This window comes from Pimephales promelas, chromosome 6 (assembly GCF_988280905.1).
Source record: "Pimephales promelas chromosome 6, fPimPro1.hap1.1, whole genome shotgun sequence".
Classification (NCBI taxonomy): Eukaryota; Metazoa; Chordata; class Actinopteri; order Cypriniformes; family Leuciscidae; genus Pimephales; species Pimephales promelas.
Genome location: NC_142774.1, coordinates 29117068 through 29135691, shown reverse-complemented (window position 1 = coordinate 29135691; position 18624 = coordinate 29117068). Strand labels below are relative to the sequence as shown.

General features: G+C 36.0%; 1 protein-coding gene across 1 annotated transcript in view; it reads right to left on the bottom strand.

Annotated features, from left to right (window-relative positions):
• Nucleotides 1–12785: 12785 nt before the first annotated feature.
• npy1r (neuropeptide Y receptor Y1) overlaps nt 12786–18624 on the bottom strand; it is a 29344-nt gene continuing 23505 nt past the window's right edge. The window contains exon 3 of the mRNA XM_089132354.1: nt 12786–13292. Within this exon, the coding sequence (XP_088988480.1) occupies nt 12876–13292 (417 nt within the window). The 3' untranslated portion in view covers nt 12786–12875. The remainder of the gene's footprint in view (nt 13293–18624) is intronic.

Sequence of the window (18624 nt, the reverse complement as noted above, 5' to 3'; positions counted from 1 at the left end):
GCCCAAAAAGTCAATGAAGAAAATGTTTAAATATCCCAAGTGACTACCGTGGCTCAACTATATGTTTATCAAGCGACGCGAATACTTTTTGTGCGAAAAAACAAACAAAAATAACAAGTTTATTCGACTATTTCTTTTCTTCCTTGTAGGCCAGAACGAGACTTCCTTAGATTTCCACGACGCATGCACGAGAATTGCGATCTGAAGTAGTGTAAGCTGGTGTAAGCAGATCGCAAATCTCGGGCATGCGTCAACTAGCCTCTGCAATTCTACAGCCCTGTTCCAAATGGAGCCCAAAGCACTCGCGTTCTTCCTTTGGTTCACACTTTTGAGACATAACACCGGTTTGACTGTCAGGTAGTCGGCTGTGGAGCCCGCTTCAGTCCAGGCTCGGAAAAAGTGCACATCGAGGGATGCAAATATCCTTCTAAAACCTAAAATGACAAATGGGACACCTTACGATCATGTGGACTTAATGAACAAGACCATAAGTGTAGGGACATAAAGAGAGTCTTTGGCCACTCAAACTATCCACCTCGCCGTTCATTAAAACAATATGGACACACGTCCTCTTCCAGGCAGATTCGTAAAATTTTTAGTTGATTGAAACTTCTCAATTATTGCCCTTAATTATTGTTTCCTCATATTTATACTCCTGTGTGTGAAACAAGAAGTCTTAGACATTTTCATGTTCCTTGTCACCTTGGTGTGTGTGTATGGGAATATACTTTAGATATAATTTACTCATAAAAAAGTCTAGGGGTGCCAATAGTTTTGGCCATTTTTTTTTTCATAATGTAATTTTCTCCCCATTTTCAATTATTTCTATTACTTCAAAGGAAGGTTAGAATTTTTGCAAATTTTTTTTTTATTGGAAGATTAAAAGGAAAAACAATGCAGATTTATTTTTACAGCCATCTTTGATCATATTTCAACGCATTCTCACCCCAAGGCGTCACCTTTGACCATGCTTCAATATTTGACGTTTTAGGCGCCCTTTTTAGGCGTCAGTTAGATGACGCCGTAGGATCGCGTCATGTAAGTGACGCGATCCTACGGCGTCATCTAACTGACGCTAAAGGAAAGCGTCAGTTAGAGGACGCGGTTAGGTTTAGGTGTGGGGTGGGGGTAGGGTACACGCGATCCTATGGCGTCATCTAACTGACGCTAAAGGGCGCCTAAAGCGTCAGATATTGAAGCATGTCCAAATGCTTCCCAAGGCGTCAGTTAGGTGACGCCTTGGGAGTGAGAATGGGCTGCATATTTACCAGGGATACCTGGGAAATTTAGTAATTCTAACCACAACTGTAGTCATATTTTAAAGTGCCACCAAGTGGCCAGTTGCCACATACATAAGTGTAACGAGTTTAGTGAAATGATCTCATTCCGTTCAAGAAAAATAGTAGTTTTAGTAAAAGTGGCCACGCCCACTTCGAAAGTTTTGGCGCCCCATCGCGGACGAGATTCAAAATTTCCATTTTGCACTGGTTTGGTTCCGATTGGGAGAAAAACCTGGGACCAGTTTGAATCCAAACAAAACAGAAAATTTCGCCAATCAAATCAAAACCGTGACATGTGCATTTTTAGGGGAGAATGCTGATCCTTGGAAATTCTAACAATTGCAACAGGGTTTCAGCACTACATGCTTGAACCACTGAAAACGCCTCGGTTAGCCTACGTAATATGTAACCCTCGCAGCGCAGTCTCATCCCAAGACGTCATATAACTGACGTCTTCGGACGTCTTTTGACCATATGTCAACATCCGCCTTTTTAGGGTACCCTTAAACGTCAGTTAGATGACGTTATCGGATCCTAACCCTACCCTGTCACTTAACCGACGTTAAAGGTAAAGCGTCAGTTGTATGACGGCTCGGGATCGTGTAAGGGTACCCTAAAAAGGCGGATGTTGACATATGGTCAAAAGACGTCCCAAGACGTCAGTTATATGACTTCTTGGGATGAGACTGTGTTAACCCTCGCTATGTCGACGTAACGTTGAATGTGACCGACTGAAAGGAAATACACTGAGACATTCTTTAAAATATTTATTTTCTGCTGTATATATCATGTGTAAAGTTAACTATATAAAATTTCACCACTATGACAACAGAGCACTCTCTGTAAATCCTGAAAACCCTAAAATGCCTAAAGAATTTAACAGTTTTACAGCTCAATGAAACAAGTTTTAACAAAATAATTAGAGAATTAAAGTGCTTTTATAAAATTATGAGATTTACATTTCTGTTTTGAAATCCTGCACGTGCGTTACTGTAAAACTACTGTAATATATATGTATTTCTTTTTAAGAAAACAAGGGTAATCAACATTTTACCACAAATGCTGTCGATCAAGAATAGCTTGTGAATCCTTTCAAGATGGTCTCCACTAGAATTTCTTTAAAAGCCAAAACTGTCCATTTAAAATTATGTGTTCACTTACTTTCGGTCATGTGGTGTATATGAATGCACACATTTTAGTACATAAATGAAATTTGTTCAATAAATGTAAGGACTTTTAAACCTTATAAAAGGAGTTTGCAAACCTGACTTCCCCTTTGAAAGATTTGAATCATACCGTGTTTGATCCTCAAGAGCAGCTGAGCTAGTTGTATATGAAAATAATGAGCATGGGTCTGTGATTTGGGCACAACTTCAAAGATGTGTTAAAACCCATCTCCTCATTTGTGTCTTCCTCAGAGAACCTTATTAAACATGCAACATGCTCACTACTTTCTGCTGCTGTTCCAGACATTTCATTGGAAATTATAAGCACCTTTGGCATCTTCTGAAAACAATATCTGTTTTTAACCAGGGACAAATGAGTATAGGTGTATTCATACAGATTCAAAAAGAACTAGCAGATAAAATAGCTATAAAATACAGAATAAAAATTAAAATAAATAAATAAATAAATTAGTTGATTGTATAGAGAAGATCAATGTCATAAATAGTGTGACTTGCAGTAAATCATTTGCTTGTTCTTTGTCTTTTGTTCTTGACTGAAATAGGACTACTAATTTGAATTCGTCTCAGACTTTGACAGACAAACCTAAATTTGGGTGTTACACAGTAGTATTTCTTCAATTGATACACAATAAAAGGCAGTATAGCACACAAAGACCTTGAGGATGATATAACAAGATTAGATATCTGCTTCTAACCCCTGATAAATCTTAACAACAACATTGCAAGGTCACAGCAAAAACATGCAAGGCCACATTTGTATGTGAGACAATATAGCTGACATTGGTCTTGTTGTCAATTAGTTTTTTTAACATGATTTATTTTTCAACCATATAAGTCCATCTTTGTGCAGTAGCATGAAACGTATTTCATTCCAAGAATTTCCTTAATGTTATAAGATTGTGCCAGGAACAACACAATTTATCATACCTCCTGACACGCACAGTCCCTCCAAAAACAAATATACCCACATTTACACACATAGACGCCATTTAGATGAGACGTACTTCCTGTTAATAGCCTGAGAAAAACAAATGCCCAAAAATTCTTTCCAGCTTTCCAGATGTTACCGACTCTACATCGTCATTAAAAGCATATTTCATCTTGCAATGTCTGTCTCTATACTGTATGTTTTACTCAGTTAATGTCTCTCTTATTACAGTAATTGGCCGGTAATTGGTCATTTGTTAACAGTAAGTAGGCTAAGTAATTTGATTAAATGAAATATTTTTTTTTAAATGTAGGCCTATTATATCGTTAGGCTATTTCATCTGACGCCATGAAAAGGTTTTAATACCTGTGCATCATTAAATTAAATTAATGTAAGCGAATGTTTGACTATTCTTTTTAACTCTACTGAAAATAATGTCAGACTCTGTTGGAATAGAATCAAATGTTTATGATTTATTATATCAGGTAAATGTATCATGCCAATTTCGTAATTAGTTCATAGATAATCAATACAATAACATCAAATGAGTAAAAGATGTTAAACTCGACATTTAAAAAAATAATGCTGAAGTTCTGATCGGGTCCTTCAAGAATATGGGCTTATCCAAACCTTTTGCTGCATTTCATTATATAGACAGAAACATTTGCTAACAATAGCAATTTGCATTCAGAGTTTGCACCTCTTGGGGGCAGAGTGCCATTTGCCTGGAAGACAATCTCCTTTGTGTACAGATTATCCCTAAACGTATCACCTTTGGTTTACCTCTTTGGGAATGAGATTTTTGTACCAGTCACACTAAGGCATTTCAAATGATACCAAACATTTATAAAACTTAAGATAATTGTTCATTTATAAATCAAAAAGATTTTGGGTGAGTTCCAGGTGATCTCAGCATGAGAGAGAAGGAGTTGGGGGAGAGAGAAAGAGAGATGTATTCTGAGGTGAGACTTTTCATCTCAAATGGTGATGCCAACTTCACGAGATGACACTTAAAATGTTAATTTCCAACAAGTCCCTTGTCTTCCCATGTGTTGATGTTATGTGGTGAGTTTTTTATGCATTGTTACGTGTTTTTTTAATGTAATTTAATGTGGATGATACCGTTTTGTATTGTTCTGCCCCATCTTTGACAAGTGCCATAGAAGATCTGCAATCTGCTTTTATTCTGAAGAATCTTCATAAATTGAGACCAGTACAAAACTCAGATAAAACTAAAATGATGAGCTTTTCTAAATCAAGGAAAACAGAAGATGCTTGTCAAATTGTTACAGATGAGAAAGTGAACGAGTATCAGTCTATATATATCTTGGTTTCCTTTTTGAAGACATCATAAAGAGTTTCCTTCAAACAGCATGTTTAACAAAAAAAAACTTAGAGTAAAGTTGGGTTTCTATTATAGAAACAAAGGCTGTTTCTCTTTTAGTAAAACACTTTTAGAAACAACATTTATGTCAATGCTGGATTAGGGTGATATTTTATACATGCATGCAGATCAAACTTCTTTGAAAATGCTGGATTCAGTATATCATGCAGGACTAAGATTTCTAACTAATTCTAATTTCCGTACTCATCATAGCTTGTATGCGAGTGTTCATGCTTCAATATCTGACGCTTTAGGTGCCCTTTAGCGTCAGTTAGATGACGCCGTAGGATCGCATACAACCCTAACACTTGTAAATAATCTTCTTTCAATTGAGTCATTATAACAATCAGTTAATTTAATAGCAAACAGTTCAAGATGCATGTTTCATTCTCTCATCGTTGTAATGAATCAAAAATGCTGCAGTATAGATTACTGTCAATAATGTCCACGCAATATCTCTTAGTTTGTTTACACACCGCTTATATGGGAATCTATATAGAATCTACATGTAGGCTACTCATGTATCCTATACACTTGGGATAAACAGCCCTCGCCGCAGCAATATTATAAATCAGTCTGTATGACTGATGTTCAGGCAATTGACTTCAAAACACTGGAAGAAAGAGTGTGGCATTTTAAAAAAAACATACACCTGCTATCTTGACACTCTGCCAGTATCCTCTTTAAAAAGAGATTAAATGTCTAGAAAGAGAACTATGCAGAAAATGACTCTGTCATTTCAGGCATTTTTCCAAAGTCCCTTCTAAAAAACAATTTAGATAATTGCACTTCATACAGATCAATCTTATATCTTCCCTTCTGTCACAGTCCTGGTTGCAGCAGAGATATCTTAGCGCAGCAGTCTTTATTAACGACAAACTCAAACTAACAGAAATAGGCAAAATTCGCAGGATTCAAAAACAAGGGACAAAATAACCTGGAGCTAGCAAATGTGCACAATAAAAAAGACAATAAAAAATTAAACATGGAGCTTAAATACGCAATAAACAAGAGAGGGTAAATTAACTAGACGCCTGAACAGAACTAACCCAATTAGTAACCATGGAAACAAACTGACAGGGTGCAGAGGAGTGCTGAACCAATTGACAGAAGATTAACAAAGAAATACAAACATGAACAGGAAAAGAGACCAAAAGATGGAAGTTCTTGGTGGAAGACCCAGGCATGGCGGCCATAAAAAGATCTTGGAAGATCTTGGTGGAAGACACAGACGTTTTACTCTCTGGAACAGATTTGGGGATATCACACTCTGGAGCGAACTCTGGGCTTTCACACTCGAAAATGGTTTCAGATATAGGCCTATATATATACATATATATATATATATATATATATATATATATATATATATATATATATATATACACAAAATAAGACAAATATTATCAATTTAAATGATGTGCAGGAAGAGGCAAAAAACAAAACAAAAAAAAACAAAAAAAACTAGGCTGTGCAAAAATTAATTGCGATTAATCGCATTCAAAATAAAAGTCTGTGTTTGCATAATATATTTGTGTGTGCTGTATATAATTATTTTGTATATATAAATACACACACATGCATGTCTATATTTAACAAAATGTGTTATTCATATATAAAATATTTATATAATAGTTTATGTATTTATATATATACAGAATTTAAGCGCAAATAATTCTTAAATATATACATGCATGCATAGATATTTATATACAAAATAATTATATACAGCACACACAAATATATTATGTAAACACTTTTACATAATATATTTTGTGACTTTTATTTTGGATGCGATTAATCGCAATTAATTTTTGCACAGCCCTAAAAAAAAAACAAATGTGCTTCTTACTTGGCAGCTGTTTCATACTTGCAGACAGAAGAGAAAAAAAAGTTGTCTAAGAACCACAACTCTTTGAAATGTCTACCTCTTGTTGCTAGGTAACAGATTTTGCCCGAGTGCCGAGAGCTTATTGGAAACATGAGTTTGTAAACTTATAGTATCTTGTCAAGTTTTGCATCATAAAACGAAGCCTGCTGTGTGGCATCTTTTGTCATGGTATTTATTCGTTCATTCCCAGTTACTGTCGTCACTGCTTATTGCTGTCATTGTAGCTCATGGCGGCTGTCAGGAGTGTTTAAGTGCATGAGGCTCAAAAGTGAAGAAGAGGTGGCCATCTTCCCTCTGGTCAGACTCATCCTCACATTCATCACATCCTCTCCTATTTCTATTACCCTTCACTCCATTATCCTTCACACTTTCTGTCCAACTGTCCGACAGTTCTGTTCGATTAGTTTCCAGCTAATGATGAATGACTAAAAAATCTATCAACTTTTATGTTCAGGAAATGTTGGTAATTTTTCCTGTCACTAAGATTTATTCGTTCATTAGAATTTTCCATATATACACGCATTTGTATAATTCAAAATATATATATAAAACAAATTGCTAAATGTTTAAATATTTACAACTTGAATCCACGCTTAACACTTTACCACAAAATAACCCCAAAATACCAACATAATAGAGCATTAAACATTGAACAAGTCTGAACATTTTCAAAATGTTCACTTTTTTAGTCACTATAATGCTACTTAAAACCAAATAATACTCAACTCTTGTTTAACAAGCAGCAAAAAGTAATAAGCACTTTTAGTATAATTGTAAAAATGTCCAACCTGCTGTAACTCTTAGTTCCACATAAGATGAAGACGATGATTCAATAACATAAGATTTAATATAATACTCAAACAGCCAATATGCGAGAATGCACAAACAACATCCAACAATGAATGAACAAGCAACAGGGAGGAACTTAAAAAAAAAAAAACAGAGATGATGACTTGAAGACAAACAGCTGTGATGATTAGTGTGGAGACTGATCAGTGACAGGGACACAAAGACAAGGAGACGTGTGATGAATGTAAACATGCAAGAGTCAATGAACTTAACTAAACCTGAACATAATGGTGGCATGCACCTTCAGGTTGTTGAACATATGTATTTTAGCTGTGAAATCTTTAATGGTTTTTATAAACTAAATGTAAGAATAAATTATGTTGTTTGGAATATTTCAAGATTAACTAGACTGCAAAAAAGCTATTTCTCGATAATGCGTACATTATTATTTATTTATTTTTTGGAAAAATCATGTTTAAAGTTGAGTATCAAATAAGATGCCTCACATCAGGCTTTTGAGGGATGTGTTTGTTTGTACATCTCTCCATCTTTTGCATTTACAGATATGGAGGAATGGTCTGCTGTCTCTTGTGAGGTGTTCTCCAAACTCACCCGGCAATATAGGAAAAAACTCAGAGCTGTTATCTTGGAAAAAGGAGGTTGCAAAAATAATTTAATAAAAAGGGGCAAATAATTGTTCCCAATGTGTTTTCAAAAAATAACATTTATTTCATAATGTATATCTCTTGAGAGCCCCCTGGTTCGCATCACAGTTAATGCTAAAGCCCGTCTGCACTTTGATGGGTTTGGTTACAACATGTCTATGACATAGACAACAGGGGCGATTTCAAACCGCATCTTTGGTAAACTGCCGTTTTATGGAGAAAATACTCCAGTGTTGACAAATACCAAGTTCACTGATGAATTTGCACATGGTTTGTGTTAAAACATATTGGAAGAAAAACAAAAAACCCAAATAGACATATAAACAAAATGCGAGCAAAAATAAGAGGGTGATTTCAAAGCATTTTGAATTGACACACTTCCTGCTGCCAGTTGCTGGTGCTATAACTTTGACTCACAATAGTCACATCCATGTGATCGGCCTCTTACAACGAACACACTGCTGAAGTTTCATCAAGATCAGTTAATGTATACTGAAGTTATAACACACTTCCTATGCTCTTTTCTCACCATAAATTAGTTTCCTCGCTTACTACGGCCAAACCGTTTGAGATATCAAAAATCCAATGGCAAATTTTTCATCCTCTATGTCTAGACTTCATGCTGACTGAATTTCGTGGGGTTTGGATGAATTCTCTAGGAGGAGTATTTCAAATTCCATTGCATGCGGTTTCCAAACAACCCTAAATAGACGACTTACTTTTAGGCTAGGGTAAAAAGTAAGAGTTTGAAGCATATATGAACCGATGAGATATACAGTATATGTGTACCAAGTTTCATATTATTACATGCAAACGTGTTTGATTTAAGTTTTCAGAACACATTCCACGGGGCGCTGTCAAGCCCCCTTGCCACGCCCAGGTGTCAGCTTCAGCCTGGCCCTGATAGCCACGGGTTCTGACCTGTGTGCAAAGTTTCAAGAGATTTTGAGCATGTCAAGGGCCCCAAAAGTGCCCAAATAGTCAATAAAAAAAATGTATCCTAAGGAAAACAATAGGGCCTTCGGCTTTTCAAAGCTTGGGCCCTAAAAAAACACACACAAGCCGAAATAAACTTTTAATTATTTTTACTTTTATTTAAAGGCTCAATAAAAAGTTCAATTTCTGACTATTAGTTTCACATGTCAGGTTTTACGGTTCAAACGTAAATTGAAGGTGTGCATCTAAACACATTAGAAATGGGCTAAAACCCGCAAACTCTAAACTTCATGGGGTCTTCAGTTTGCTAGATATGATTTTTTTTAATGAAACTGCTCAGAAATCCAGACAAGATACAGAGCGAAAACCATAGCATGCATTTTTACATTTCAGATGTCATACTACAAAGAAATGTTGTGTCAGAGGTCATACAATGCCTATCAGAGAGAAAAGATCATTGTATTCAGAGATATGGATGATTTTGATAAAGTGCACTGCAGAACATCTTTGATGTGTCTGAACGTAACAAAGACACACAATGACAAAAATCATGAAAAAAATGTCATATAGAGTAAGCCTAGATATGAGCAATATAAAAACAAGAACATCACTTCAGAATTCACAGGATATCCACGCTGGGAGTAAAATATTTAATAAAGTAAAAAAAAACACTATTCCTTTTGAATATCACAAGAATACGGATAACAGACAGTTAGAATATTCAGAATGAAAACAGCACTTTCTGGAAATACATATTTCATTTTTTGGCTTGTTATTTTCCCAGAAAAGGATTCCCCCTTGATTCCCTATAATGGTGGCAAGAGCATCAGCGCTCAAAAATAAATAAATAAATATATAAATCTGTCAAACGTGTTTACTTGGGTTGTGATATTTTGTTGCTCCATTTCTGGCCCTGTGTGGTGCTAAGCTCTTGTGGGAAGTTAAAAAGCTTTCTCTCATGCTGAAAGAAAAAATGATATGCTTCTTTCTTTTTAAGAAATGCATTTTTGCTCACTTGTTTGCACCAGCAACAGTGTCATTTTGATGGCATCTTTCGAACAGTCTAAATCTAAATAAAAATTTCTTCATAGCAATTTTCAGGGTGGACAAAAAAATGACACTGATTGAAAGAATTAAGATTATATAGAGTATTGTTTGGAATGTGTTTTTAATATTGCAATGTCCAAATATATATATTTGGGGTGTACCGGTTCACAAAATTCACGGATCGATACGATACACCTGTGTCACGGTACGGTTCGGTACGTTTTCGATACAGCAAAAAGAAAGAAATGCCATAGAAATTTCCTTGATTTAATTTTTTTAAGTATATATATATTTTTTTAATTAAAACTAACATCATAAAGTATGATTTTTTTTTTTTTACTTTGAACAATGATGGAGATATACTTGAACTTTAGTAGTTAAAAACAAAGGTTTATTTTAGTTCAGATTAACATTTGAGGGCAGTAATTGTATTCATAATGTCAAAATAAAACCGACGTAATGTTACTTGAAAGCACGATAGCCTACTATTCCTGCTAAACTCCCATGGTTACAGTTAGTGTTACAGTAAATCGATGGTGAATGTTGCTGATGTGTGGAGACTGAATAGTTCATTCATGGCAAAATGTTTCTTCCTGGTTTCCATGTCAGCGCTGTTTGATCCATTATATATATATATATATATATATATGGTAGGCTACATGCCATAGCAAAGCTCTTTGCGTCGCTTTGTAATCTAGGACTGTTTTGCACTGGGCTGATTATTTTGTGATGATACTGTTGTAGTAATTTAGAACAAATCAATCACCAAATGACAATCTGCACAGCAATAGAGGAGCTTGATAACCCCTTCAATGGCCCTCTATTTATCATTCAGAGGGTAAAGTATTGTGACTATATACTGTATAAGGAATACTCAATGCTTTTATCACAATTACAATTACTGTCTCACAAAAAATATTTTTGCTCTCAAATTTCAATTGTTAATCTAAAACTAAAACTTTAATGACCACATTGACCATAAAACAAATGGTACACTCTAAAAAATGCTGGGTTGTTTCAACCCAAATTTGGGTCATATATGATTATGGACAAACCCAAATGTTGGGTTAAAAATGCAATAAAAAAATGGACAGTTGAAAGTGAAAGTTGTAGTTGGGTTAAAATTTGAAATTACATTTTACCCCAACATTTGGGTTTGTCCATATTTTACCCAAATTTGGGTTCAAACAACCCAGCATTGTTTAGAGTGTAAAGGCAATACATTAGCAAAAAAATGTTTTCTAATATTGAAGGAATGAATCGACAAAATATTTTGAAAATCTGTCAAAAAGCAACAGCACCTCAATAATAACATGTAATATTCAAGTAGCGGTAATTCATATCATTATCAAATTAGAAATAGCAAAACATACTTAAGTTAAATTACAATCATCAGTGCAGAACTACATTGATAAAACACTCAAAAATGCTGGGTTGCGTCAAATATGGGCAAACGGAACTGCTGCTTTTAATTGGTTCAAATATCTTAAAATTTGAACCAATAGTTGGCTTTGTCCATATTTGATCTGGTTGAAACAACCCAGCATTTAGAGTGTACTGATACATTCCTATGTTTGTTTGTGTATAATGTGGATTAAGTGAGAGTGGCGAAAAAACAATGAAAAGCAAAAAACAAAACAAAAAGCAAAGCAAAACAAATAAAACAAGGCAAAACAAAAAGCAAAACAAAACAAATAAAACAAGGCAAAACAAAACAAATAAAACAAGGCGAAACAAAACAAAACAAATAAAAAAGGCAAAACAAAACAAATAAAACAAGGCAAAACAAAACAAAAAGCAAAACAAAACAAATAAAACAAGGCAAAACAAAAAGCAAAGCAAAACAAAACATAAAACAAGGCGAAGCAAAACAAAACAAATAAAACAAGGCAAAACAAACAAAACAAAACAAAACAAAACAAAAAACAAAGTGTTTAAAGCAGGGGTAGTCAATCCTTGAAAGTTTCTAGCACCCCTAAAGACGTTGAATACCTGGTTCAGGTGTTTAATTATGGTTGGAAACAGGACAATGGCCTCCAAGGAGCAGGACTGGGACACTGTGGCCGCAGGATTGGCACGCTATTACTTGTGTCATCAGAAATGGCCAATTCCCATTGAAATAGAACAATGTAGGGTTTATTGCTGCAAATTGCTGTCAGAGTGAAAAAAAAACAGCCCTTTACTTCCTGTAGGCTTGCTTTGACTAGGGATAAATAAGAGGAAAATCAATTTAGTTTTGCTTTCAGCACTCAGCACTCAGAATCCAGATCAGAAACAGTTCAGTGTCTCTCTTAAAAGTCACATCTGACATTCATTATACATTTAAATCCATTTCTGAATTTGTGACCTCTTGGGCTTTGCATTCATTTTCATTTATTCTTTTTTCCCCCCTGATTCAAACACACAGCAGGAAGAATTCATCTGAGTGATCAAAGCTCAGACTCAATCGTAGGATTTCTTTCATGTCTTCAGACTCTTACAGTACTTGGTCCCAATGAGCCACTCATAATGCGGGACATTGGATGTTTCCAAATAATGTATTCAGCATCCTTGCTTGATTTCGTATATACAATTTTACAATTATACCGTAAACAACTTGGAAAGTAGTTGCTTTGTTATAGCACAAGTCATGATATCAAACGTTATGTTTACTAGTAACAATCACTCTCATTTTTTTTTTTTAAACGCACTTTTTTTTAAACTAAATCTGAAGAGACATTTTATCAAGAACACAGAACACAGACACGAGTGTCACTTACAAAACTGTCCTAGAGATCAAGGCTACTAATTCTCAGTGACATCTTGGACACATCCGTTTGAATAGTCGACATGGCAACCATGTCATATTCATTCTCCCGTGCTGACACAATCTTGCAGAGTCGGAAAGCCCGAAGGTCACGCTGAAAGTTGCGGTTCAGGAAGCCGTAGAACACCGGGTTTATGCAGACTGAGCACATGGCCGTTAGGTGACACAGCGAGAACAGGAGATTGTGAGTACAGTGCATTGCCACTTCATGGTTCCAGTCGATGACGGCATTGAACACGTTCAACGGGAGCCAGCAAACCGCAAATGCCACCACGATGGAAAAGAGCATGATGTTAATCCGTTTTGTCTCACTGCTACGGTTTTTGTTTTCACGTATTCTGTCCATCATGTTATTACGCCGCTGCAGACGAGTGTAGATCTGAGTGGGAGAGAAGATAAAAAAATATTTCATTATTTTGTTTATATTGGTGTGAACACTTTTGGCCCTGTGGACAGTTAGTAAATCATTAAAATAATTAAATCAATATTTTTCCAACACAGTGTCATTTCTACCACATATTAAACAATGAAGCCTATAGTGTTGAATACCTGGCTTAAAGCATTGGAAAATAAAATCAGAGCTATTATTATTATTATTTAATGTTTTTTTATATATATAATTTTATTGCAGAATTTTATGTATCCTATAAAAACATAATTCATGTTTGAGTTTCGTAATCATCAAAAAAAAAAATATATAGAAGCAAAAAATATTGCATGAAATATTAAAATGGTGTATGCTTGACTTAAATTACCATATTATTCACCATTTTATGACGAATTCTCAATTTCTGACTGAAATCTGGATCTTGGAAAAGGGTAAAAACGTTAGTTTATACATAAAAGGCATTTGACAAGTGACAAAAAAAAAATAATGGTCTAAAGCTTCCAGGGTGTTTTTAAAGTACCCCATTATGCTTTTTCTGATTTTTCCTTTCATGTAGTATAGCTGATTGTAAGAGGTCTGCAATGATCAAAGTGCATGATAAATGAAGTTATTAGGTGCATCACAATGCGGTGGGCTACGTATGCACTATTCTATGATGTTTTGTAGTAGAAATATTGAAAGTAGTGTGTTCACAGAAAATTCCAAAAATAAAAAGTGCAATTTAAATACCCAGGTGATGCACTTTTGACCAATCAAAGCATAGGTTCTCTGAAAGGAAGGGTTGAATACTTTACCAAATACTTTAAAGGGGACAAATCATGCAAAATCCACTTTTTTAGCCCTTAAATGCATTTTGCTGTATATTTGGAGTGTTTATAAGTACAGAAAAGATAAAATTATTCTCTTCAAGTGCTACGTTTATATCTTTATATTCTGTTTTGGTCATATTTTTCAACCTGTTACGATTTTTCTGTTATCTATGGCGTATTTTGAACAATTACGTCACAGTATTTGCAGTGGAACTGCCAAATAAGGACGTTGACTACCAGCTCAACACTTCGAGCAATCCGCCATTGTTATTTCTCACTCCTATTTTGTAGTCCAAGCTGAATGATGCAGAAGCTACGAGAGGGCAAGTCAAAATGTTCGCTTGTTGGATGTAGTGACCCGAAGCACTTCAAGGATTCCAACTTCAACAACTTCCGCCAATATAAAGAAGGGTTTGCCGATCGACTTCGTCTAAATGAGGAGTAAATTCCTCATCTAAAATCTTTGGAGACAACGAACAGAGCATTTCGATAAGCTGTAAATATCGTTAATAAATGTAAATGACTTTTCTTTCTTAAAACAAATGGTGGTCATGGTTTAGCAGTACCTTTGTCTTCCTTTGTTTTTGTTTTGAAGAAATAAATCAAATCAATACAGATTTTTAGAGGTAAGATTAGACCATAGTCATTTATCTTGTCAGTGTGCTTGTTCTAACAAGAGAAATAATCAACTTTCACTAATAACACAATACAGTTACATAGCACTGCATCCATATGAAGACGTTGTTCTGCAGGTTCGTCGTTGTCTTTTTCAAATCGCTCGCTCTGGATCGCACATGTAAGGCTTGATGGACAAGTCTTCCGTTGTTGACATTTTGTCAACGTGTGAATAAAATGTTCTTTGAAGCTATAGTACTGTATGTATTCATTTATCTCTAATCAAACTACAAAAATGGCCGAACGGGGTGGATTTGAACCGACTGTGATCTCAGCGACCTGGAGAGAGGGCGGGGTATGACACATCTCCTTCTTATTTTATTTAAAGGGGCCGCTTCAAAACGACTTGCCCACAGACTAGCTATAATAATGAGGAATTCAGACCCAAGCATTGCAGTTATGCTTTACATAGACCACAAATGTATGATTTATATGTAAAAATGAATGATATGTACCCTTTAAGCCTCATTCAGCCTGCGTTCAGACACTTAGTCCAAATCCGTGCGCATATCTGAATGAAATCCGATCAAATTTAGCAAGTGTGAACGGCAAAAAAAAATCACATGAAATGCAATTTTTTTTAAATCCATTTCAAGCTACATCTATATGTGGTTTAAAATCCTATTTAAATCACATTTCTGGAAATCTGTTTTTGGTCTGACTGCCCTGATCGTAGTTTATGTGACTTTCTCACGCCACGTAAAACGCAAACGTCAGACGTTGTAATAGTAAACATGCTGAAAGTCTCTGCCGAAACAAGGCTGTGTTGTTCCAAAGTGCCAGACAAGCAGAAAATTACAATATAAAGGAGACATGTTTGTAAACCGAAAGAGACGGCAGCGTGGAATAAAGCCACGCATACCAGCCTCCTAAGGTTCTGCCGCTGTCTCAGAAGATGCAGTAGACCAGTGAGGCGGCTACACATTGTAATTTCGTCAAATTTATACAAGACAACTCTATTGCAAACCCCTTCATGTTGCATTGTCATAGAAACCAATGCAGATATTCCAGAAAAAAAATCGGATCTGAATTGGACTGACAGTATGAATGTAGCCTTGGACTGTCAGTCCAAGTCAAGTCCAAGATATTTGTGCATGTCCGATTGGAATCCAATTGGAATCTGACTATATTCAGCAAATGTAAACGGCAAAAAAGTAAATGAGATGCGATTTTTACAAATCCGTTTGAGCTACATTTATATGCGGTTTGAAATCTTGTTCAAATCATATTTCTGGAAATCCGTTTCAGGTTGACCGTTCTAATCTGATTTCGCGTGGTTTATGTCACTTCCTCACGCCACGTAAAAAGTAAAAATGTCATGCTGAAACATGCTGAAAGTCACTGCAGTGCTGTTCGAGCAGAAAGTTACAATATAACAGAGACATGTTGAAGTTCGTGACCGACACGACAGCACAGAATAAAGCAGCTCATACCAGCCTCTTACATTTCTGCTACTGCCTCATTAGACAGAAGTCCAGCGGGCAGCTACACATTGTCACATTGTATATGTAAAACAGCATCGGTATTGCAAACCCCTCCATGTTGCTGTTGTTGTTTTTGGCGTATACCAACGCAATCTCATTGACATAGAAACCAATGCAGATATTCCAGAAAACTAAAGAGTGCCATATGGGACACACAAATCGGATCTGAGCAGTTGTGATACACAGTGTGGACAGTTAATAATTTAGATCAGATTTCACTTGGACAGACAATTTGGACATAGCCTTCTTGAACCGTTTCAGACACTGTGAGAAAAGAGGTTATGCTACAATGTATATAGTGAGAAAATGAAAGTGCTTTTTGGTCTTGGTTGCATGTATGAGATATAGGGGACCTCCAAAACAAAATGAGGAACCTTTAAATAGAATCATAGGGGCACTTTAATGTGTCTTTATAAAAATATGTTTGTACACATCCACATTTAGTATATTTAAATTAGATTTGCAGTCTAAAATCAACACCCTCCACCAACAACACTGATATGCTTGCCAGGGCTCATAAACTATAGCTGACCCAAGGGCAAAAAGCTGCTCTGACATTTCAGATGATGATCTTGGTGTGTGTGTGTGTGTGTGTGTGTATGTGTTTCTGGCTCTATATCATTTATATTATTGAATCAACACAAACTGACGGGCAGAATGCAAATAAGTCCCTCTTTAAGGGCTACAAACATGACGTTGCAAGCTAAATAATGGTGGTGTCACAGATTAATGTGCCCCAGGGAGCACACTCAACATGCCAAAAACAAATCAAAGCAAATGCTTGGAAATTTCTCCTATTCCACTCTAACAACAAACAGAAGAGTAAAAAGAAAAAAACAGGAATTGTCATAGTTTTGAAAACCTCTCAGAAATGTTATTGTGATGGTTTTGAAAACCTGTTTCCCACAAAGTGTTAATCAGGGGCCTTCCATCGGCCCTGTGCAAGACATGCAAGTTGCTTGTTTAAACACAAACTAATTGAACTTCAGTAAATTAATACAAAAAATTTTGTTGGACGACCATAAGAAAACCAAACCAAACTATACTGATTTATTTTAAATGAACTGAATTGAAAACCTTCCATAAGTAAATTAGTTCTTTAAGAAATAATTAGGAAATAAAGTACCCTCATCCTCATGTCATTCCAAACCTGTAAGACTTTCTTTCATCTTCGAAACACAAATTCAAATATTTTAAATGATATTTGAGAGGTTTCTGTCCCGCTATTGACAACTACGCAACAACCAGTTTGTCGTTTCAAAAAGTTCATACCGCGTAACATTAGAATGAACCTCATTGGTTCCTGCTGAAGCTCAAACGTGCCGCGTAACACAAGAATGAACCTCATTGGTTCCTGCTGAAGCTCAAACGTGCCACGTAGCACAAGAATGAACCTCATTGGTTCCTGCTGAAGCTCAAACGTGCCGCGTAACACAAGAATGAACCTCATTGGTTCCTGCTGAAGCTCAAACGTGCCGCGTAACACAAGAATGAACCTCATTGGTTCCTGCTGAAGCTCAAACATGCTGCATAACACATGAACCTCATTTGGTTCCTGAAGAAGCTTGAACGTGCCGCGTAACACACAAGAATGAACCTCATTGGTTCCTGCTGAAGCTCAAACGTGCCACGTAGCACAAGAATGAACCTCATTGGTTCCTGCTGAAGCTCAAACGTGCCGCGTAACACAAGAATGAACCTCATTGGTTCCTGCTGAAGCTCAAACGTGCCGCGTAACACAAGAATGAACCTCATTGGTTCCTGCTGAAGCTCAAACATGCTGCATAACACATGAACCTCATTTGGTTCCTGAAGAAGCTTGAACGTGCCGCGTAACACACAAGAATGAACCTCATTGGTTCCTGCTGAAGCTCAAATGTACCGCGTAACATAAGAATGAACCTCATTGGTTCTTGCTGAAGCCCAAACGTGCTGCGTAACACAAGAATGAACCTCAGTGGTTGCTGTTTGGGTGTAGCTTCTATTAACCATATTTGGGGCTATATTCACAAACAATCTTAAGGCTAAAAGTTGCCAGTTTAGGAGAAACTTTTAGAAAATCTGTTTATTCTATGAAGCTGTCATGTCTCTTCAGAAAATTTGGAATAAACCACTGAATTCATATGAATTAATTTGACAATTTCTATGTGATCTTTTTGAAGCGTCGAAGTGGTAATTACAATGGAGGGACAGATATCTCTCAGATTTCATTTAAAATATCTTCATTGGATATTCACAAAAGACTTACGGTTTGGAACGACATGAGGGTGAGCAATTGATGACAATGTAATTTCAACTTTGGTTAAACTAACCCTTTAAAGGTTCTCTAAGCGATCCTCCTGGGTGTTGACGTTG